This window comes from Onychostruthus taczanowskii, unplaced genomic scaffold (genome assembly GCF_017590055.1).
Source record: "Onychostruthus taczanowskii isolate IOZ18803 unplaced genomic scaffold, ASM1759005v1 scaffold8, whole genome shotgun sequence".
Classification (NCBI taxonomy): Eukaryota; Metazoa; Chordata; class Aves; order Passeriformes; family Passeridae; genus Onychostruthus; species Onychostruthus taczanowskii.
In genome coordinates, this window is record NW_024505892.1 from 10471813 (window position 1) to 10494843 (window position 23031).

Genomic DNA, 23031 nt, shown 5'->3' on the forward strand with positions numbered 1-23031 from the left:
AGCCCGACCGACAAGGAGTTGGTGTCTGTTTGAGCGTTATTACTAAAAGCGAAGAGCTGGTTTGGTTCTAAATGTTAAAAGAGCAGCGGAAAAATAAAATTTAAAAAGACACCAAGAAAAGAGCAACTGCATTGGCCGGGAATCGAACCCGGGCCTCCCGCGTGGCAGGCGAGAATTCTACCACTGAACCACCAATGCTTACATGAAGGGTTTCTTTTGCGTTCATAACTCGAAGGTGACAAACACGAATTTTCCTACACCTAACATCTTGCCCTGATGGTCGAGGGCGTTCCTTTGGCTATTTTCCTTCCGTAACTCACAAATGTGAGTTTTGCAGAGTGAATGGCAAGCACCCACTTTTATCTGCGTGTTCTTTGCTTGTGACTTGTCTGCACCTCTTCAAGCTTTCATAGATGGTGTTATTTTGGGGAAGAAAACAGATCTGAGAGTGCTGAGGAAAACCTGCTGCCGAGCGAAGTCAGACCAGGAAATTGCCCTTAGGTGTCCCTGATGGAGCAGTACCTCGCCACCTGTCTAAATAGACTCAGCTGCTTAGCAACAAATAGGATCTAAAGGTTGGGCACAATGCAGGAGGTTTATGACAGTCCTTCAGGGTGAACTCCAAACCCCCACAGCAGTATGTCATCCTTTAACTACGTGTGTCACATCCATTCCTACTCGTCTTGTTATTCTATTTCTACCCATTCATAAACTGTCAGTTTTAGTCTATCCCTTTAACAAATGCCTATGTTTAAAACAACCATTCCTACATTACTTCAGCTGTAAAGACACAGAAAGCTGCTGCTGAGTTTCTAAAATTTTAAGTGTTATCACATCACTTGGTTGATGAGAGCTGGAGGAATTTCCTTTCTCCCCTTTGTAGGTGGGCTAATGAATAAAGAATGGTGCTGTACTTCCACAACCTCCTCCTCAAGTGTAGAAGAACTAGGATATAACTCAGTCTCTCCAGTAACACATTAGTTTCTGCATTAGCACTTGGAGATGTGCAGGAGTTTTCACAAAGACAAGCACAGATGAAAGCTGTGATACATTGTCCTCTTAAGGAACAGCTTCACAGTATGCAATCTAGGCATAATAAATAATAAAAATTAATAATAGTAATTAATAAGATTTACTTATTTTGATGAAAGAGACAGCAGAGGACACGGAAAGAAAACCAACAAATTGAACTCCTGAACATCAACATGTATACTTTTGAGAACAGCTTACAAACAGGAGGTGACAGCCAAGTACAATAGCATTCCTGCTGTTACACTTGTGTCATTTTATGGCTAAACAGTGGAGCTGTTGCAGCATGAACAGGACTTGTAGAAGAGGGATGTGAAGGAGGAGAGAAAAAGAAATGCAATTGGGCAACTAATGTTTACATTTCATGTCTGAATAGCCAAAATAAGGATGTGATTTTCACTTCTTATAAAGATCCAGTGTGGGGTTTATTATTCCATTAAGTGTTACACTACAGAAACTGATTCTGAGCAAACAGGAAGTTTCTATAACTCAGGAATGTCACCGACTACCAGTAGCTGGTAATTCAGTTAGGCTGCTCACAAGAGCTGGAATTCTTTCTCTTATTCTACAATAACTTTTAAGAAGGTGTCAGTGCAACCACCCACCCACATCCCGTCCCCCAGGTCAAACACACATGCTGTGTGTTCAGTCAGCAGGGGCAAGGACGCCTCCACTGCTCAACTGCTGGGCACTGACAAACTGGAAACCTGGCACTCCTGGAAGAAGAGAATGGATGCTCCAGTACCTACTGGAAAAGTCAGCAAAGATGCACATTGTTTTCATATGAACATCAGGAGTCTTGGAGATCATGGTCCGAGCCAGCACCCCGTATTTCCCTAAGACTCAAATGTGCCAATGGGCATTCAGAGCTCACATGGCACACACGTAGCTGGATTGCAGGAGTGCAGAGGCCTGGCAAAAGGGGATGCCCAGGTCATGACTGAGACAAATAAAGAATACTCAAAAAACTGGTGAATAGCTTACTATGGCCATGAGATAGTGTGAAATTGTTATGTTTACTAGCTAGACACAGAATAAATGAATGATCCACTTGGGCAGAATTGTGGGATGGTCTATGTATTTAATAGGAGAATCCAAAAGAACTGATAGTCATATAATACAAAAAGAACATTATATATACATATACACACAGAGTATGTCTATATATATCTATATAGATATATATAAATCAGTAAACTTGAATAGTGCCTTTATCACGACCATCTTAAGGCATTCAAAACATTTTACTATGACATTGACCCAATTCATTATCTTTTTTTGCTTTGGCTGAAATAAAGCAAACAGATTTAAAGGTCTGATCTGAAACAACCACAACATCTGAAACAAAAGTCTAATAGTATCTTCAGTGACAGCAGCATAATCTAAGAACCCACCCACTGCACTGCCTATCAGCTGAATAATATTAAAAGAAGTCTAAATAAATCATTCCCACTCACAGTTTTTGCAACAGCGAAAGATACATCAGTCTTAAAGAGACTTTCTAGACATAAATTCTATAGATTCTATTACAAATTGAGGATAGAAAAGATACAGCAAGAGGGCCTGCCCGAGGATAGAATGCCACTGAATATCAAATAGTATTTACAGTACAAGTTATAGGATTATAGAACATTTTATAAATACAATTATTATGTATACAAGGGCACATAAAAGAGAAACTTGTTTTCATGCTTTACAAAGTAAAGGTAACCTGAACTAAAACTTACTGCAGAATTCCACAGCTGCTGGCTAGGAGCCTCTCTTCTCCACTGCCTGTACAAACCAATCCCCATTGCAGGTCACTAGTGAAACACCCATGTTTTAAGCAGCAACTATGAAGAATCTCAACAGACTCTGAATCTATGTATGAAACATCAAGTTTCAAAACATGGGTAAGGCAGAGCATGCTGGAGAGCTGTGACAACATTTATGTGTAACTAACTTTCTCAGAGGAGAACCTGGACTGTAATGAACTGCACTTTTTGCAAGGAAATGCGTAATACTGCAGCATATAGGTGGCAAAATTCAAACAAGGAACATTAGAACTTCTAACACATGATATTAGAAAATACCAGAAGCATCTACCAAATTCTAAAGTTGTGAGCACTTCCTGTATTTGTTTAAAAAAGGCAAGAGTATTTAGTATTTCAGTACTTGCACATGTCCTTAAAATAATCAATAATTTCCTTTAATAAAAGCAATTGTCTTTTCTTTTTAGACCAATAATGCCTTTACAGGACACTTATTTATTCTTTTTTTAAATTATTTTTAAATTGCCTAGGATCAGTAATAGCATTAAACAGGAATACACCATAGTATAGTGCAGGCAGAGGAGAGATGTACTCAGATGAAAAGGCAATTTTAAGAGTCAGTTTAATGAATTGACATTTTCTCTGCACACTTCAAAAATGGTGAGGCAGGCTTGATTAAATTACCTTTAACCAGCAATATATTATACTTTGCTCCAAGACAAATAGACCAGTTTTACTGGGATACTTACTATGAAGGAGAATAATCTTTAAAGTTTATTTACATGAAAAGCAATCTTTTTTACATAATATATAAAATGGAGTAGTTATGCACTGCAGCCATTTTATAATAATTAAGCTAAATGAAATTAATCTTAAAAGCTACTCTATTTCAACAGCTGTGGGAAAGGCAGAACAGGAATTGTTTTATTAAGCTGCAAACTCATTTTCATTACAGTAAGAAACTAACTACTTGTTTGAGAATTCTCATATCCATCTTCTAACCATTATAAACACTTCACAGCAGAGGGGTGAACTTCCACAAACATTTTCTTCTGTGACAAAGTATGTTTAAGAAGCTTCCTCACTGCCAACCTGCTGCAGTTCCCTCAGTTATGACAATACAATAAATCATTTTTGGACCACACTAGAAACGGGATCGCTCAAATGACCACGCTCACAAGAAAGGAAACACCAAATGCTAACCAACAAGCACTTTCTTCAGTGATCCAGTATTTAGGACAGTACTACAGACAGTTGCACTGGCACAGAGACACTGGACTGGAGCACAGAAAGAGAACAAATGGCCATAAGCAAACAAACCAGCTTGGTGAGAAAAGTAAACTGGTAACTGATGTTTGCCGCAAGAACAGCTATGAACACCAATTTCGTGATGTTTAGATATGCCAGTGCAATGGCACAAATAATTTAGGAAAGCAGTAATGCTTACATGCATGTTATTAGATTATCCATTGGAATTCAATTCCAAGGAAGAAGAAATGTTTCAAAAGACATTAAGTTTACTAAAAATAGTGCATTTTTTTTTACCACTGTTTATTTTAGGAAAAAGAAGGATAGTGGCAAAACCGTAATTCTTTCTGCCTTTCAGCACTTAACTCCTGGTCTTGTCTCAGTGAAGCTGCTTAGTGATGCTCCCATCCCTGCTCCACATAACCTCAACAGCCTCAGTACTCTCCCACCATGAGACCCTAGAAAATATCTGAGCATCTGCTGCTGGAAATTATGGAAACAGTAATGCAGAAGGCAGCAGGCACAGCTGTATGTTCCTAATTCTGTTCTGAACCGGGCCATGAAAGACAGAGCATGGAAACTGCACTGCCAGCTCAGAGCACAGCCCTTCTCCTCAGTGCCTGTGTAACCAGGAGCAAACTGCTCTAGCCAAGGCAAATGGGTCTCCACAAGAAGTCTCAAAAGTCGTAATTTATAATCTTTTCCCATTACTATCTCAAATTTATCATAAAGATACTACTTAAAATTTATTTTTCAGACTAAAAATTCAAACTAAAGCAGCACTGTATGCACTTTACAGTTTGGATGTAGTCAGAAGATTGACCTAGATTTCAGAAAGTGTTGTTTCTAAGGCTTCTTTTCCTCTTATATCTATAGGAGAACTGATGACAAGAGACAAGTTGTTTCTGACTGAGCAGTCCTGCTTTGAGAGTACCAGTCACATGCTACAGTGTTACTAATATCAAATCCAATTACTATTTAATAAAATACTAGTTCTAATGTTTTATCATCTTATGATCATCCTATAGCCAAGACTGACACTTTCTTGTTTCAAAGCTGAGAACTAGGCCACTCCCACAGCAGCTGGACACATTTCACTAGAGAGGCGGCTGTTTTTCCAACACTGTGAATAATAAGGCTAAATACAGTGAGAAGTGAGGGTACAGCAGCCTTTTCTTCCTCTTCAGAAATGTATCAGAGAACTTTATTAGTGTAAAGTAGGTTTTATATTTGGTCAATGCATGGAAAAACTGTGATTAAAAATTCTGAAGCACAGATTTGTTCTCTAAAATTATTCACTATATGTATAAATACATACCAGGCATCTTAGGGGAAAAAAAAATCAGTATTTCCTATTTTGAGTACTTAGAGTACAGAGGACCAATAACAATATTCAAGTGATTTTTTTTTAACCTAACATCAAATATCTTCTGAATTAAACAATTAACATCACTGGAATAAATTAATTCTCGAGAAGGATTTCCCTACATTCTAGGGAAACAAAATGTACAGAGAGGGAAAGTGAAGAAATAATTTTTTTAGCATTTAAAAAGAAGTGTACACATATTTACCCTAGCAATATTCTTTCAATTCTCTTGAAGGAAGAGACTTTTCAAAGTCTAAAGCTGCAGAATTGATTACTTAATTTCTGACCTTTATTGCTCAACTAAACATAAACTAGATCACGACTCTGAACTCCTCTACTTGCCTGTTCATCATCATCATCATCATCTGACTGCTGTTCTGAGTTTTGGGAACTACCATACTCATACTCAATGGGCTTTGGATTGTTGTATGGGTAGCCATTGTCATCAAAAAACCTTCGGAAGGTGAACTCATAAAAAGCATGCTCAGGATGTTTTCCATTTTTGTACCACCCATTAAGGGTATCATTTCTGTTCCCCTCCTTATCATCATCACTCCACAATTTATCTGGGTCAACTGGATCAAAGTTTGACGTGTCCGTAGGATGAGCAATTTTGGGAATGTAGAAAGCAGACTGTCGCCGTAGATCGCTTGAAAAATCAATTGTTTTGAAAAATGGATGAGCTTTTATTTCGTCTGCACCATTTTTGCCCAAACGATCTTCTGGCCCTCGGCAGAGTTTAATAATAAGGTCAGAGGCCTCTGGAGTCAATTTAGCCTGAGGTGGAATATGAAGTGCAGTTTGCCAGTTGATAACCTTAAAAGCAAAAAGATGTATTAGTTATTTATAATTTCACAAAAAGGAAAAATACATTAAAACAACAAAAGAAAACAAAGAAGACCACAAAGAAGTAATTCAGTATGTCTAAAGTTTTTCACAGTAGAGGGGAAAATGTGAAGCTGCTCTTTCAGAAAGACGAGGAACATATTGTCTGGATATCTGGCAAAATGCAGGCAAAGTTTATTCACATTCCAAATCCAAACTAGATTCTGGCATGGAAGACCCCTGCTATATACCAACAAAGATACCGTAAAATCCAGCACCTGGACCTGAGATAAGGCACATGGCTTACAATCTTTTGAGTTATAAGATCTACTGTAAAGCCTAAGAGATTTCAAGTTAAAAAAAAAATCAATACTGCACTACATTTGAGCCACCTAAATGCAATTTTGAAAGAAATGACACTTGCAGAAGACTGCCTTGATGCTTTCTCTGAAACAGCAGGGGCTCAGGAAGAAAAGGACCAAAGGCTCCGAGCTGTCACTAGCCCTGAGCAGGCAGTCATCTGCTGTTCCTCCACCTTCCCACCAAAGGAAATCCTCTGTGGCAAACAGGCATGGAAGCTAAGAGGTGGGAAAAGAACACAGAGATACTGGAAGAGGGAAGGAAGAGGGAAAGGTAATAACTGTAACAGATACAAACAGTGAAAGGCTGGGATGTGATGGGACTTTTAGTTGGCATGTTTACTGTACAACCAGGTAAGTTACAAATGTGATTCTAGAAGTCTCTTTATAAATTAAGTGCAACTCCACAATAACATAAAGTTTAAAATTGCCATAGTTTATAATATGCTTGGATAGGTAGCGGTCTCAAACATCACCTTTGTTTCCACTACAAATTAGCAAGACTATGTAAGTTTCAAGACTTCTTCAGATTGCTAATACCAGACTTTTAAAGTTACCTTCATTTGTGTTTCCAGTGGTGTTTGTGCCAGGAATGGAGGCTGCCCCACTAACATCTCAAAGAGAATTACTCCAACACTCCACCAGTCACACAACTGTGTGTAACCTGAAATAAAGTTCAAATAAGGTAGTCAAGCCTTTGTATAGTTTTAATCTTGAATTTCTAAGAACAAAAAAGTTCAGAAGAGAATTCAATACTTAAGATTTCCATATTGACAAAATTTTTTTTTTTTTTTTTTAAATATCGCATCCTGGGGAGAAGTGGGAGTGTGGGAGAAGTGAAGCAGGACCCCTGAGTACCAGCCACTTTGCAGTGAGACTGCAGTACAAAACCACACGCATTACCTGTTCGTAACAGCACTTCTGGTGCAATGTAGTTGGGTGTGCCCACCAGGGAATGGGCCAGGCAGCGCTGGTGCTGCCGTGCAGCCCTGCGCTCCAGCGGCTTCAGCCGATCCCCACACCTGCAGTTCGCCGGGTCACCCCACTCACTGCTGAAATCCATGCTGTCCTGACGGGCGTGGTCACCTGCCATGGAGCGACAAGGATGGCAAAACTGAGGATGACTGCTTTAGTTCTTATCTAATATGACATTTTCTTTATCCATTAGCATGCTGTGTTACAAGACAGAATCTGTTTCAGTTTCAATACTTAACCTAAGAGTTAAAACAGAAATCGACATCAAGATGTTGATTTTTGTTATGATATAAAATACCACCTCTGAGGACACAATTTTTTAAGCTAATTTTTGACATAACTATAAAAAATACCAATCTTGATACTCTTCAGATTTTTCTTAACATCACTACATTGGGTGTATAAGGTGTATATTGTTTTAATACTTGCATAAACATAAACCTCTAACATTTAAATTGAAAAAAAATCAGAATTTAAATCTTTATCTTCTCACTGGAGACTGTGTAACAGTCTGGCCTAAGATACGTGACATTTTGAGAAAAACTAATCAGAAGGAATTTAAACCTTGTTTTTGAAGGCATGTTTTTATTTTTGGAAACTAAAAACAAGATATCACATAATCTGTATTTTACCACTCTCAAAAAAGTGAGTTGTCTTTCATTCCAACTTTTTCTTTAGCTGTTGTTTCAAGTAATCAAGTAGGAATTTGAAAAGCCTACTTAAACCTTCTCATAAAGGAAACAGCACAGTCATCTTTCTACTAATTTATAATTTATTTCTTTGTAAAGAATACTTGTACTTCTCTTACCGCTCTGGTAGTATTTTGAGTCATGGGTCCATCGAAAACCAGTACAGAGCCCGAAGTCAGTCAGTTTGATATGACCATCACGGTCTATCAAGATATTGTCAGGTTTAATATCTCTGTGGATGAAGCCCATTTTATGAACACTCTCAACTGCGCACGTCAGTTCTGCTGTGTAGAACCGCGCCAGATTTTCTGGGAAGACACCCATTCTAATTAGGAGACTCATCATATCACCTCCTGGAATGTAGTCCATTACAAAGTACAAATTGTCCTTATCTTGGAATGAATAGTACAGGCGAACTACCCATTCATTATCAGCTTCTGCAAGGATATCCCGCTCAGCTTTAACATGAGCAACTTGATTTCTAAGCAAGACATCCTTTTTCCTTAGAGTCTTTGTTGCATACAGAGCATTAGTATCCACCTTTCTTGCTAGACAAACTTCTCCAAATGCACCAACTCCCAGGGTTTTAATTTTTACAAACATTGACTTGTCCATTTTAGCTCTTCTTAGCCGAATGTAATTTGACTCTTTCTGGCACAACATTTTCCTCATTTGATCCCGGGCTTCTGGTGACAATCCAACCTGTGCAGTAAACAGAGTTAAATCTGAAGAGTGAACAGTGCTCTTAATTCTTGGTGATCTTCTCATAATTAATTACAAGGCTTAGGCAAAGCAAACCAAATACTTATACACAGCACAAGAAATAATACTAAAAGGGATTTGGTTTTGTTTTAATTTACACATTAGGATTCTATGAAAACATATAGGAGTGATAAAAAACTGAAATGTGATCATTTTCAACAGCAAAATGCACAAGGTGCCATGCACCAGGAGGTTCTAAGAAGGGACTACTACATTCTTAAGAAAGGTAATTTACAAATTGCTGATAAAAACTACTGCAAATAATATTATCTGAGTAACAGTGTGCATCAGCTGCCTCCCTGATTCTCTTTACAGGGTTAAAGAAGGCCAAGACATGTCTAGGAGCTGTAAGTTGCTGAGGGCTACGGAGCTGCCATGGGAAAGGCAGACTAAGTGGGGCAGAAGTCACTGAACTTCCTGACCACGCTCTAGAATTTCAGCTGCAGGAGGGAGTATGCACTCCCTCTCACTCTTTCACTTCCACGTGTAGCTACCCAAAACACATCCTACTGGCACTGCTTCCTACTGCCCACCCACACCTCTGCCTGGCCCAATTGATATTTTCTCTTATCACATAACGCACCCCTTTCCAGCAGGACTTCGCTCACACTCTCACCACTGCTCTCCACTCTACCTAGGAACCAGCTGAGCAGAGCACCTCCTTCTGAAGTGGCTCACTCCTCCCAACAGGATCTTCTCTTGGCTCCTATCTGCATACATATCCCTATCTCGACTGAACATCCCTGGTGTTCCAGCCAATGCCACCAACATTCTGGCAGCTGAAACACTCCCAGACCACACAAAATTAATCACCTACAGCGTGGAAACCCTTATCTACAAGAACCACATTGATCACTCTCATTGTACGCCAACCTGTGTGCCCTCCTGGTGTATTTTTTCCGGTTTCAATTCCCTTAAGAGCCCTATTCAATTCTACTGCCATTTTTCTTGGCAAATTTCAGGGCCTGGAATCAGAATAATCCCTCTTCTTTGTTTTATGTGAATAGAATCTGTCTCAAATTTTTTTCCATTTTTTCTTCATTTTTTTCACTATCGCCACATACCCTGATGTTCATTCCTTCTTTTGTATTCTGACAGCATTTTCAAATTACTATATGCTACCTTTCTCACAGCATCTCAATTATTTTATCTGCCTACCTGGCTTGAAATCACCATCCCACACCAACAATTTCCAAGTTCAACCTATGGCATGCTTCCTCATTTTTTCATGGACATGTAGATCATGAAGTCAAACATGGCCACACTGAACCCCTGCAAACATCTCAGCTGTACTCAAGCACTGTTCTAAAAGGTTTCCCTTTCTTACTGTAACATTGATTCTTGATACCAAATCTTGCTGCTTCCATGTCTTTAAAGCCTCAAATATGTGAGATACTGTCTGCATAGCAGTATTCAGAACCATCAACAGGACTAAGTAACTAGTCTAGGCCTGTACAGACTGTATGTTCATAGATGACTTTGGCCTTGCCTGACTTCCAACATAACTTGAAACAAAATATAATAGATGTGACTGACAAAAAAGGCAAAAACAATTCAATTAGATATCATTCAGTATCTTAAAAATGATTTTACAAGTTACTATATGTCACCCATTAAAGAAAATACTGTTAGAAAACACAACACTTCTGAGATCACTCAACTCCCAGGAGACCTGACACCACAGAAATATGTCACATATGCTAGAAATACAGCATCCAGTGGAAGCAGGTATTTTCACAGGGATGCATTCTGAGGTTTTTTCTTTCAAAATTCAAAGGGCAGAAAAGAAGGGATTCAATACTTGCTTAATCTTCTCAAAACTTTCTGAAAATAAATAATTTCCCTTTCTCCTTCTCAAGAAGGCCCGAAATACACTTCATTGTTGTGGTATTCCTCTCCTGTATGCTTATGAAAAAGGAGAGGTCTGCTGCAGCACAATAACCCATCTTCCACCCTCCAGACTGTAATTAAACATCCCAGCTTTAAATCCAGTATGAACTATTAAAACTCTAGCATTAATATTATAAATATTATAAAATACCCGTACTAAGGTGCTTTAAAAGCACAAGAAAAATATCAAGAAAAGTTATACCAGTGCTCTCATATAAGTAATACTTATTCTGAGATACTACAAAACACAACACAGTAAGAAGGAAAAGTGAAGTTTGCAAATCAACATTAATTATAATCTTACATTTAAGTACTCAAAAATAGCCAAAACAAATTCATGCTTAATTTTGATGCAGGATTGCATGCAAAGCCCTCTAAAAAGGGATCATGCTATTCTTAAGAAACACTGTTGCTTCAGAATCTTACTTGTCTACACAGGGATGGAGGCTACAGAGTTCAGGAAAGCTTCCCACACCTTAACAGTCTAAATCAGCTGTTAGTGAAGTGAAAAAGGAAAGAGAGAAGACTAAGAATAAAGATCTAGTAAGAGTTCCAGGATGAAATCTTGCTAACATTTACATATTCGTGATTAAGCAAACACTTACAAAAGACTACAGCTTACAGTAAGAATTTTCAAAGAGTAAGAAAACACAGATTTAAAAAACAGCATGTCAAGAAAGCGGTATAAGCCAAATACATACTCTCATAGAATAAATAAAAAAGAACATCATACTTATGTCAAACTGTCAACTACAATTGTTAAGAAATATATTTGTGTGACACATCTCAATTTCACCTTTCTGAAAATCTTAGCTTCACTACTTCTCACTGTTTTCTCTTTTGAAATTACATGTTTGTCAACTCAATTTTTACCCTTTTGATTTGGTTTAACAGAACACTGAAATACTAGAAATAGACCACTGACTCCATGCAAGCATGAAAAAGTTGATTTCACATGTACTTGTTTTATAATTACGCCCTTCAATTGCTCTTGTTTAAGCAGATACATTTACAGTGCAGATTACAATTAGACAAAAGATACAATCTCTTTCATTCTAAAAAAACCCCAACTAACCTTTAAATGTTTTCTTTTTAATTTGAACTTTAAAAAACTATTGCTACTGGTAACAAACTGCAGAATGTAAAAAATATCACTGTTTGCATGTCTATATAAGAGCACTAGCTGGCCTGCAACTTGTCCCCAGTTTGCTTGTACCTTCAGTACTTATTTTAAAAAAACAGAAATAGTTTAAAAAATCATTAAAATACTGCCTATAACTCAAAAATCAGGATTAAGTAGAACCCATAACAAAAAGCTATGAGCCATGTAGCTACATCGCAGTTCATGTAAAAACTGTTTTGCTTCTGCCACCTTACTGTATGTAGGCCATACAAATTACCTTTAGACATCCAAAAAACTTACTTAAAAATCAATTTCTAAGAAGAATTAAATACATAATCAAGACACGGAAGAAACTTGCCACATCTCAAATACAAAGATGAAAAATCTACTTCAATACCACAGTTCTAAATCTTCTACTTATCTGTACTATTTAATTCTACAATTAAGAAATATCTTATAAAAGTAATACAAGAACAGTTTGGCCATAGATCTAGAAAGAAGGAAGTGTTTACCCGCATCATTTCATTCTCTAGTTGTTTTTTCCGGTGCAAACGTTGCTGGTGTGACTTGAGTATATTCTCCACATGCTGCTCCATGAAGAATTTAAAAGCTTGAGGGGAATAACTTTGAATGCGAGACTCTCTTCTTTCTTCATCTTTCTTGTTTTTTCTAACAGGAACAGGTGAGGTTGTAATTTGTTTCTTTTCTTTATCTGTTGAATCAACACATTCGTAATTCTTTTCATTCTCATCCTCCCTGGATAAAGGAGGTGGCTCCTCCTTGTTGAGCTTGGGTCCTGCCTCATACAGATTGACAGAAGGATTCTGATGTAACAAGTGTTTAGGGTAAGGTGGCGGGGGACCCTGGTAATTTGGAGCCTCTGCAACAGGAGACATAACTGCCATATTGGTAGAGGGACTGTCGGAGAAGGGAATGGCCTGAACAGCTTGCACGGGCTGCGGCATCCAGGAAGGGTGAGAGGGTGCCAAGGCAGTCTGCAGCTCTGGTTTCAACACTCGCATGCTTTTCACTGGCTGCTGAATGGGAGCCGGTGTTATGGCTGTCACTGTGGTGGCCGAGGGCTGGGAGCTGCCAGAGTGACTCTGCCTGCTGCCGTGATGGTTGTTGAAGGAGTTTGAGCGCACGGGAATACTGGGCTGCCACGCAGGCATGTCGTGCCCATTGCCCGGCGACGACTGCGGCTGCACGGGGGAAGGCTGTGACCAGGATGCAGGTATTCCAGCTACATTTGTGTTGTAAAGTTCCAGGTTGTGACTGTTTCTGTTTGGCACCATTATTGCCTGAGGAATATTCCCATTGGTGTATGCTGAAGGAGGAGCAGATCCTCCTGCCTGCATCTGTAGTGCTGTGGGACTCTGCCTGTTATTTGGATTCATTGGGTACGGGGGTGGCTGGCGACTCACCGAATTTCCAGACACCACATTCTGGTGAACTATGAATTCCGCCTGACAATTGCCATTTTGCATTCCAGCTCTTCCTGAGGGAAAACTAAATTTGCTGTTGGCAGAACTCTGCATGATTATTGGTTGCCTGCCAATGGGGACAGCACTCATGCCTCTCTGACCTTGTGCGGATGAATTCATAGGAGGAGGATTCATAGGCGGAGGTGGATAACCATCCTGCCATGCTCCTGGTGGCACTGGAGAAATACGGGAGATCACATATTCCATGTTTCCAGAGTACCGCTTTGTTTGAGAATTTGGCTCCCAGGAAGGAGGTGGAGGAGTAGTTCCCCTTGGAGGGGGTGTCTGCCCCCGAGGAGGTGGAGGGGGAGGAGTGACACTCCTTATCTGTGGTAGAGGAGGGGGATTCACTCTTTGTCCATTGGCAGGATGAGCCTGAGCAAACGCCGCAATGCCAGATCCAGATAACGGCCTTCCTACATCAGGCTGCGAGCTGGGACTTTCTGAGCGATAAACGACACCCTCTGCCAGGGAAGGGCCGTGCCGCTGAGGAACCAGGGACTCCTTAGAACCCTTCCAGCTCTGCTTGCGGTTAACTGACTGCTGGACAGCCCCTGCTTCCACAAGAAGAAAACACAGCATTTACATTATTGGAAATTGTTCCTATTTAGTGCTTTGAATGTTTTGTTCTTCTATATTAATTACTACAGAAACAGGACTTGAACTCTCTGACACAATATAATCCACTGTACTTCCTATGAAAACTTCTTCTAGTAATACACAGCACTGCATGCTAATATGCTCAGTGTACATATTAGAGGAAAAAAAAACCCCCACACTGAAACTACAAAACTATAATACCAGAAAGTGATTTTTTAGAAATCACTTTTCTGAAAATGCATTTTCCTTCAGTAAAAATGTAAAATTTAATTGAAAAAAATGGTAATGTGCAAAGTTATTAGTCATATAATTTATTTTAATCATGTGTACAAGAAACTCTCAGAATGTTCAGCACAAATACAAAAAAAGTAATAGCATGGAAAATACATTATGTTGCTATCCTTTTCAGTTAACACTTGCAAAACACTTAGCATTCTTAAACTAAAATTTAACTGAATGCTGTAAAATCAAGGCTTGCACCCTTACATGCATACAGACCACTCAGACTTGATATATTCTCATAAGGCAGAATTTGACTAAGTACTTCAATTTTAAAAGTTGTATATTTTTGAGTAAGAGTGTTGCAGATAGAGAGGCAAGAATTAGAACTATGAATGCAAAATTTACAGACAAAACCCTGCTATATATTTACTTTGCAGATGCTATTTTGCATGACATAAACAAAATATACAAGGAACTGATGATGCAGGCAGTCTTACTGTGGTTTTTATGTTAACACTAAAATATGTGTAAACAGATGCAGTACTTTAATTGCTGAAAATCACCCTGTTCTCACTTAAAGAACAAGTTAATTACTATATTTTTGCAGGTAACAATGAAAACCATGTCTAAATGGTGGAATTTACCCATGAACTTCATACAAGCACCAACTAATCCTGCTTAACAGACTAAAGGAAAATGACACTGTTCTTTGCAACTCCTGACTAATTTTTCCTCCTACCTATATTGTTGATTTAAAATCTAACTCCAGTGCTAGCAATTTCGCACCCAACTTTAGTCAAATAAAAGTTCAGTATTTCTGCTGCATTTTAAAGTTACTCTTTTTTAAGGTGTATGCTACTAAAAAGGCATCAAGTTATATTAAAAATGCGCTAGCATCTGTTTAGAAAGCAATAATGGCAAGTGGCAAAATTCTGACTCTGCTAGTAAAGACACATTCCATCCTCCAAAATCTCTAAGAACATGAAGCTTGCCTTAAAAACTATAGAAACAAAAGCTGGAACCAAGCAAGAATTTAGTTAGAGAGGGATCCTGAAACATCACATCCTAAAACACAAATATCATAGTTACATCATATGTAAATACACACACAAATATATAAACAAAAATACACATACAGAATGCTGTTGTGTGGGATCATGTGTGAAGAGAGGCAAAAAATTTTAAGAAGAATTCAATGCTCAGCACTTATTTCTAAGTGGTGCTTGACACCGAACAAAACACAGGCACCACATCAGCAAGGTAAGAGAAACTACCAAAATGAAATCTGAATGCCATTCCTTGTATAAAATGTTTATGCACAGTAATAAAATCATGCAGTTACAAAACAATGCTTAAGAAAATCATGTCAAATGGACCTATCTTTCAGAAGGATTACATCAGATATGTAAAATACTGTTTTCAAAAGAAAAAAAACATGTATCTGAGCATTTCCGTTCTACTGTGAGCACGTGAAGACAAAATTTACTATGTTCTATGTTTCACCTATAAGAACACACTCAGTGAGTTACTGAGTCACCATGGATACACCTACCTGGTTTCATACCTGCGTTTACAGGTCTTGCTGCTGCTGCAACCATCTGCTCCCGACGAGGATCCTGGTAGCTCATTTTACTTATAAATTCAATGGCAGCCTCTATACTACGGTTGTTAGTTTGTCTAAGAGCTTGTATAACCATATCCTAAAGAGAAAATTATATACAAAAAATTGTTTACAAGAAAATCACAAAAAATACCAAAAATCATGGTTATTTAGCCAAATATCCTCCACTAATTTCACCAAATTTTACAAAGTATTGATTTCTCTCAACTGTTTTAGAACTAATTTTAAAATGTCTTCTCCAGAAGTGATCATCCAAAACAGTACTGCAGTCTTGATGTTCAGAAGAAAAGTTAACCAGTTGAAGCACTGCAGTCTGATGTAAATTATGTCATCTTGCTATTCGCAGAACAGTTTGGTCATACAACCCTTAAAAAAGGACTTTATAATAAAAAACCCTATACAATAAAGTTGTCGCAATCTTTACAGACCAGCTGATATTAGAAAAAGCAGACATAGCATTTTCAGCTCAAAAATTTGGTCACCTATGTGATATGAAGTAGTCAATGTCTTAAAGAGTATCACTATACACAGAACATATGAGGATTTAACTTGAACCATAGTAAGCAAAAGAGGTTTTCTGTAAGATATTTAGGATAAAAAAGCCCCCAATACAATGAACAGCATTCTACCCTGATTATTATACATACATACATATATATATACATAAAACTATCTATATACACACACCTGATACTTATTGATATCTATCTGTTCCACTTTACCCCTCAATGCTACCTATTACCTGAGAGGTGGGAGGAAATAACAAAAACTTTTGCTGATATTTCATTTTGAAAAAAAAAAAAAATTCAATACAGTTTGAAACTTCTTGACCAAGGAAAATGCTTTCCTATTTCAGCTGTATCTGTTCCTAGGGTGTATGTGGATCAGTGCCATATGGGCTATTGTGGCAACACAACTGTAGGTTAACACATGGCAGAAAGGGCTTGTGCTGGCACTGTGCCTGAAAAAAGCCCCATATAATCACAAGTGTCATGGGAATTTGCAGCTGCATCCAAGAACAAAGGGTAGAAGCAAAAGGCTTCAAGATACAAAGAATATCAAAAGGATACAACAAAAATACCAACTTAAGATACCTTTCTAATTTATTGTCCAGCCACATACCACAACCTTCAGTTTGCAAAACCAGCTGCAGGTTCAAATCTGTAAAAATGGAGCTGAGAACCAATCTACTTTGAAAAAACAAATGCACACCCTCTTTGCCCCAAAATCCCACACAACAACAATAAAAATACTTCCTCAACCTCAGCAATGAATCATAGAGCTGGAGCAAATTATTACAAAAATCATTTATCATTATAAAATCCTTCCATTCTTCCTGACACACAGCCTGGACTGTGTATTTGATCAAGTGAAAGGAACATGAAAAGCCACTATCAGCACTTGACACTGGGATGCTGTTGAAGAAAAGCCAATTGATAGTTTTGGAGAAGCTCACTCTCGGTAGAGGTAGATCTCTGTAAATACCAAAGCACCACAGACAGCAGAACTCATGAGCTGGTCACTATTGCAAGCAGTGCATGCCTGAAAAGTTAATCCCTGTTGTGGTACTGTGCCTTTTTCCTTTGGAAAGATGAGTGGTTTACTAGCTCTTTTTAAACATGCTTTTGTACCCAGGTTTACAAAGAAGGCATGAAAACAAGTGTGATTTATATGATGTGGAGGTCCCAGTAAAAACACAGGAGCTAGAAGTACATTCATTTTTCCTTTCTGGAAACCACATTTCAGATTAACTTCCAAAATATTTGGTATTGCCTTTCAATTTAGAATGGCCATATTTTATCAACCTATTTTAATTGAGCACAAGCCAAAATTACTTTGAGTATCAGAGGCAAAAATCCATGTTCTAGAGAGTCCAGTCCTTTCTGTCTAAAATTATATAAACAATTATAACAACCTACCACATAAGAACAATCTGGACAAGATGCTTAAAAAACAAAGCCAAGTCTCTCTAAATCCTTCTAGTCTTATTCTACATCCTCCACTATTACCAGGTTCATGTCCTAATCAGAAACCTAACAGATTTTGAAGCTTTTTGCTTATTATGCTGTTCAAACATTCCCTGACCAACACCCCAACATACATTAATAGTTTATAGCTAGCAGAACACCATATCTTCAAAATAAAACACTTCACCTCATCAAAGCCAGCAGCTTGCAAGTCTTGCAGCATTTGTCGATTAACTTCTGACGTTCCTTTGACAGCTGAGGTTGTTTCATTTGCAAAAGGCAGAAGTGAATTTCTTATCTCCTGCAAAACCTTATGATACGTTACAAATTTGGGGGGATTTCGGCCTTGTCTAGGATCTTCAGGTAACATTTTGCCCATGCTGTGCTCAACTTTAGCAGCATCTGAGGGTTTAGGCAAATTCCTGAGGCTCTCTCGTATTTCCTGTAGCATCTGCTGGCTGCTGCCAGTATAATTACTGGCAGGAAAAGTTTTAGGCCTCATTTGTCTATAACCTTCTGGCTTCTCACTTCTCTTCATGAAAACATGTATATATGCAACCTCCACGAAGGACTCGCACACACCAGAATTCAAGGAAGACTGGCTGATGTCAGAACTTGTGAAAGCAGTGGCTCTTCACTGTGAAACCTTGGTTCCTGTAGTGCTGGAGTTTGTCACAACCCAAAACCGCTATTCTGTTAACAAAACATAACAAAGCACATTTAAGAGAGCAGTAAAAAAATTCACAATGTAGCACTGGAGCAGTGAAACGTTCACATGCAGCACTGCCTTCACAGATACTAAAAGCACGCTAAGCGAATTCTTCAAGCAGTTTTTACTCAAACTAATTTACAAACCATGTTGGGATTTTAACTGTCTGTTAACAACTAATGTTTTAGGTGCCTCAAGTCTAAACAGTCCTGAATTGCAAAGGATGTGGGCATAGTAAAGAGCTCTGTGTGGTGGATAAAGCTTTCAAGAGCAGATATGAACCACTGGTGTGTGCCAGCACTGCTTCTTTGCCTCCCCCCTCTCTTGTGTCCATTTGTCACCTACGTTCTCCCCATCCCTTTGTAGCCAGAAAAGCCAGCTCTACTACCCAGGATATGAATCAAATAACTTTGCTGTTCAATGATTCTAACATCCAGCTCCAGCAAAAGATGGAAGCGAGAAGTACACCAGTAAGGGCATGTAATTACAGTGCTTTTATCCGTTCTCTAGCAGTCACATTTGTTACAACTAAACACTTGCCTGGCTCATCACATACAACTTTATGACTTCTTGTATCATCTGCCATTTGCATCTGTTTAAGAGTTCAGTTTCTGAGACTTTCACAGTCTCTTAGCTCAAGTCTCCTTGAACCAGTCTTCTTTAATAGTAAAGTAATTTTCAAATTTATTTTACATAAGGGAAAATGAGAGCAGGAAGAGAAACAAAGAAAATTTAAATCAGACTTTTTTTCACTGTAAAATTGTTTAACAACTCAAGCATCAAATTCGCTGAGCATAGCTATGACATTTGGTAAGGGAAACAGAATTTTCTGCCAAAAGCCAAATAAAAAACGTTTGCATTTTGAAGGCGCTGACTCATCAGAGAAAGAGCCCCGTGTCTGCAGAGAACTCAAATCTCTGTGTTCAGGCTGGGCTCTAAGTATTCTGCAACTGCATGGCAAAGGATAAAGCAACCACAGTGAAACACTGAAGAAACTGCAGAGCATTTGCCTCTTTAGAGCATCATGAAATTAAACTTTGTCAGTCTCTACTGCTTCACAGAGGAAGATCAGTTACTAAGACAGTGCAAGATAAACTAAATGTTTCAGCTCTGTCTTTTCTTCAGAGGCAACAAAAATGTTGAAGTCCAACTCACAGTGCTCCTTTACTACTGTGTTGCTATGCATTTCTCATATTAGACATAAATTAAAGAAGCATCAAAATTTTACAGTCTACAAAAAAGTCACTCTTTCTTCATTCAGGATTCATTCCCATAATACTTGCACTGTCACAAACCAATTAGTGATTCAGCAATTGAGGAAGAATACGACAAGTTAATAGGAAAAAGAACTCTCTCAAACACATGCAAATTATATTAATTAAATACTCGTGCTGTCCTTATATGAATAAAACCCGAAAGCTGGGAAGTAATACATAAATGAGGAGTGTGAAAAGAAACACTTAAGGGATATCCACTTAATCCCATTCTCCTTGGAGAACCATTTTAGAAATAACAGAATTTCTCTTATGAAACTTGCTAACTCTTAAGGGGTATAACTGCATCCACAAGCCTTCTTTGCACTGTGATAGCTTTGAAACCTTAGATGAGTGTAGTTGGTAGTTATATGTTTAATACAGTCTGATAGCACATAGTTCTTCAGTGCTCACTGAATAAGGAAGTGATCATCAGACATGAGTGAATTTTAATAATTAACAGTGAAATTTTGCCCAAAGCATTAAGAAATCCAGAAATCAGCAGAAAGTACAGCATGAGAGCTATTAAAATGTAATTTAGTTTTGGCCACTTTCAAAATAATTTTCCAAACATGTCACATTTAAGACGACATTGAAAATACTTTTTCCAAAGAAAACTTTTTCCAAAGAAAATTAAGTAAGAACTTGACAAAATAAGTTTTTTAACAAATTCCAAAGGCCTGGAATTCAGGAGAAAGCAAGGGTTTTGCACCTACATATTTTACAAATTTCATCTGGTATTGCAGTATTCACTTCATGGTTACACCTCGGGTAGCTGGGATAGGTAAATCCAACACCCCCAAAGAGAAATCAAGGTTAAATTAACAGGAGACTAAAATCATAAATCAGGAGCAGTTTTGGAAAATAAAGCTGCACTGTAACTTAAATTTTTAGCAGCAGTTTAGGTTTAGGAGTGTAAACCAGCCACTTATCTCCCACCACTTACCACAGACAGTGTAACTGTTTGTAAGGCCACACAGCATGACCCAAGCTAAGGAACTTACCCAAATAAATCACTTTTTTTTTGGTGGGCTGTTCCTTTTGGCAGCACTGCTGGGGTCCAGCATGTACATGTGAAACTAAGTCTTAATTCTTAGAAAACAAATTAAATTAGTCCTCCAGAAAACAGGAATTACTACAGCTCACCTTGCTTTATATATGAATCTCAAAATTCACAGGTCACCTCTGCTTATAGACATTGGCACACATTTTAAAGGAAGAGAGTGTTGACTGCCGAGTAAGAAATGGATCTCAACTTTTTACTTCTAACAACCAAACACCAACTGTATCCATGGGAACTGACGTCTGTTCTGTCCTGTAGTTTTGTGCCCTTAAATAATCTGTTTGTTAATGCAGCTGTTCTTGCTGATTAAATTCTCTTCCCTAAAGGATATGAAGAATGTTTAATCTCTTTTCAAAATATGGGAATACAGTATTTTCTTTTACAGGTCAAACAGTAAGGGAAAAAAAAAAAGCCCACCTTGGGTTTTTTTTACATTATAATCATAAGAGATTGGACTTCTATAAATAAGTGCTTGAACGAAAGCTCAGAAGTGTTCAAGGCCAGGCCTGATGAGGCTTGGAACAACCTGGTCTATCAGCAGGGAGCTGGAACCAGATTATCTCTAAGGTCCCTTCCAACCCAAACCAGTCTGTGATGCTCTGACTGGCAACACGCAACTGCCAACGACTCCCATGATTTTCTGAGGGAAAAAATACACAGCTTTTTAATCTAACTTTAAAATTCCTTATAAAAATACTTTCAATGCCTGTATTTCCAACTGAGTAGTGAGCATATTAATGTGTCTAGGCATCCTCCCTCATGTACCTATTCTAAGAGCTCATTTTATACACAATCACAATGTTTCACTGCTAGGGATAAAGAAAGTAACAGAGACTTCACAAGTCATAAAATTAAGTTTGCAGGGACTTGGCTCAGATGAACTAAAGGAGGCTTTTCTTTCAGGTAACAAATCATCGAGCTGCAACAGCAATTTCCCAAAGGGTGCATTTCCAATGGTAAAAGTTTCCATAGGATGAGGAGAAAACTGGACCTCGAAAGTAGCGCATAAGCACAACTACATAAGGTCAGAGAAGCCAGAGCTGGAAAGAGCCAGAGGCCAGCTGAACACTAGGAACATTGTGCATTCACTCGGTTTGTTTCCATTCTTACGCTCTGCTATCTCCTTTAGCAGGACACAGCTCTTAGAGGGCCACATACATGTACTCCCGGGAGCAGCAGGAGTCATTTCAGGCGCACCTGGAGCGTTCTTCACGGCTAACAACTGCGGGGCAGCCACAGCCCCGCTGCGCTGCCTCAGGCCGGCACGGATTGCTGCAGGACAGCAGGACCCGGCCTCCCAAGGACCAGGCAGGCCAGGAGGGTTTCACTGCCAGGAGTATCCCGAACGTGCCCCGCTGGGACACCTGCGCTTCTGTCGCCTCGCCGGCCCCGGGCCGTGACCTGAGGCGGCTCCTACCACGGTCTGCGTCCCGCAGAGGACCCGGGACGCCGGGCCGAGCCGGAGCGGGCCCGTTACCGCCCCTACCCCCCCTCCGGCCCCGCGCACGGCGGACTCTACCTGAGGCGAGAAGGCGGCGGCAGCGCCCCGGGCGCTCGGAGCTCGGCCCCGCCCGCGCGGCGCCGACCGGCCGCGGCCCTTCCCTTCCTTCCGCCCTTCCTCCGCGATGCCGCCAGCGCCCGCTCGGTGCCTCCGCCAGCGCCCGCCGCCGCCTCGGGCCGCTCAGTTCGGCGCCGCCATTTTGTCAGTGTCCCCGCCGCGGAGCCGCCCGGATATGGGCAGATCCCGGCCTGCCTCGCGCGGCTCCTGCCGCTCCCGGATGGAGCAGCGGCGGCTCCCGCCCGCCCCGGCGGGGAGCGGCAGCGCGCTGTAACCCCTGCGCGCCCGTGCGGGGCAGCCGCACACAGAGCACGGCTCAGCTCAGCAGAGCACAGCCCCGCGCTGCCGGGCACGGCTGGCTTCTCACGGGCCAGCGCCGAGCACCACGGACAAATTCCCATTTCCTAATTCTCCGATTTCCTTTTAATAGGGGGGAGAAAGCTCCGCTGAGCCTCGTTCAGTTGATGCCCAAACGATGCACTCGTTACAGACGAACAGGAAGGAAAACCCACCGGTTAGCACTCGGAGTGATCCATT

General features: G+C 39.6%; 1 protein-coding gene and 1 non-coding gene across 5 annotated transcripts; both read right to left on the minus strand.

Annotated features, from left to right (window-relative positions):
• Window positions 1-127: 127 nt before the first annotated feature.
• Window positions 128-198, minus strand: TRNAG-GCC. The gene has a single exon. It is a non-coding gene; the product is annotated as a tRNA-Gly (tRNA).
• A 1895-nt stretch (window positions 199-2093) lies between these two features.
• Window positions 2094-22653, minus strand: LATS1 (large tumor suppressor kinase 1). Of its 4 annotated transcripts, none has more exons than XM_041423664.1 (8): window positions 22456-22653; window positions 18099-18604; window positions 15888-16023; window positions 12530-14055; window positions 8362-8944; window positions 7482-7664; window positions 7136-7242; window positions 2094-6210 (listed from the first exon to the last, which is right to left on the minus strand). In XM_041423664.1, the coding sequence occupies exons 2-8, from the start codon at window positions 18447-18449 to the stop codon at window positions 5695-5697; spliced, it is 3402 nt and encodes a 1133-aa protein (XP_041279598.1). In that variant the 5' UTR covers window positions 18450-18604; window positions 22456-22653; the 3' UTR covers window positions 2094-5694. The 4 variants fall into 4 exon arrangements, with proteins under 4 accessions (XP_041279598.1, XP_041279595.1, XP_041279597.1 ...); XM_041423661.1 differs by having other exon boundaries at window positions 12530-14058; window positions 15876-16023; XM_041423663.1 differs by having other exon boundaries at window positions 15876-16023; window positions 22456-22652.
• Between the last annotated feature and the right edge of the window lie 378 nt (window positions 22654-23031).

What these genes read in the sequence shown, in the direction of transcription:
- LATS1 (XM_041423661.1), bottom strand. Translation starts at nt 18,449, where the DNA reads ATGAAGAGAAGTGAGAAGCCAGAAGGTTATAGACAAATGAGGCCTAAA. An exon ending in AAGCTGCTGGCTTTGATGAG is followed by an intron (nt 16,024 to 18,098) that starts GTGAAGTGTTTT and finishes TTTTCTCTTTAG; the next exon opens with GATATGGTTATACAAGCTCT. An exon ending in AAACGCAGGTATGAAACCAG is followed by an intron (nt 14,059 to 15,875) that starts GTAGGTGTATCC and finishes TTCTTGTGGAAG; the next exon opens with CAGGGGCTGTCCAGCAGTCA.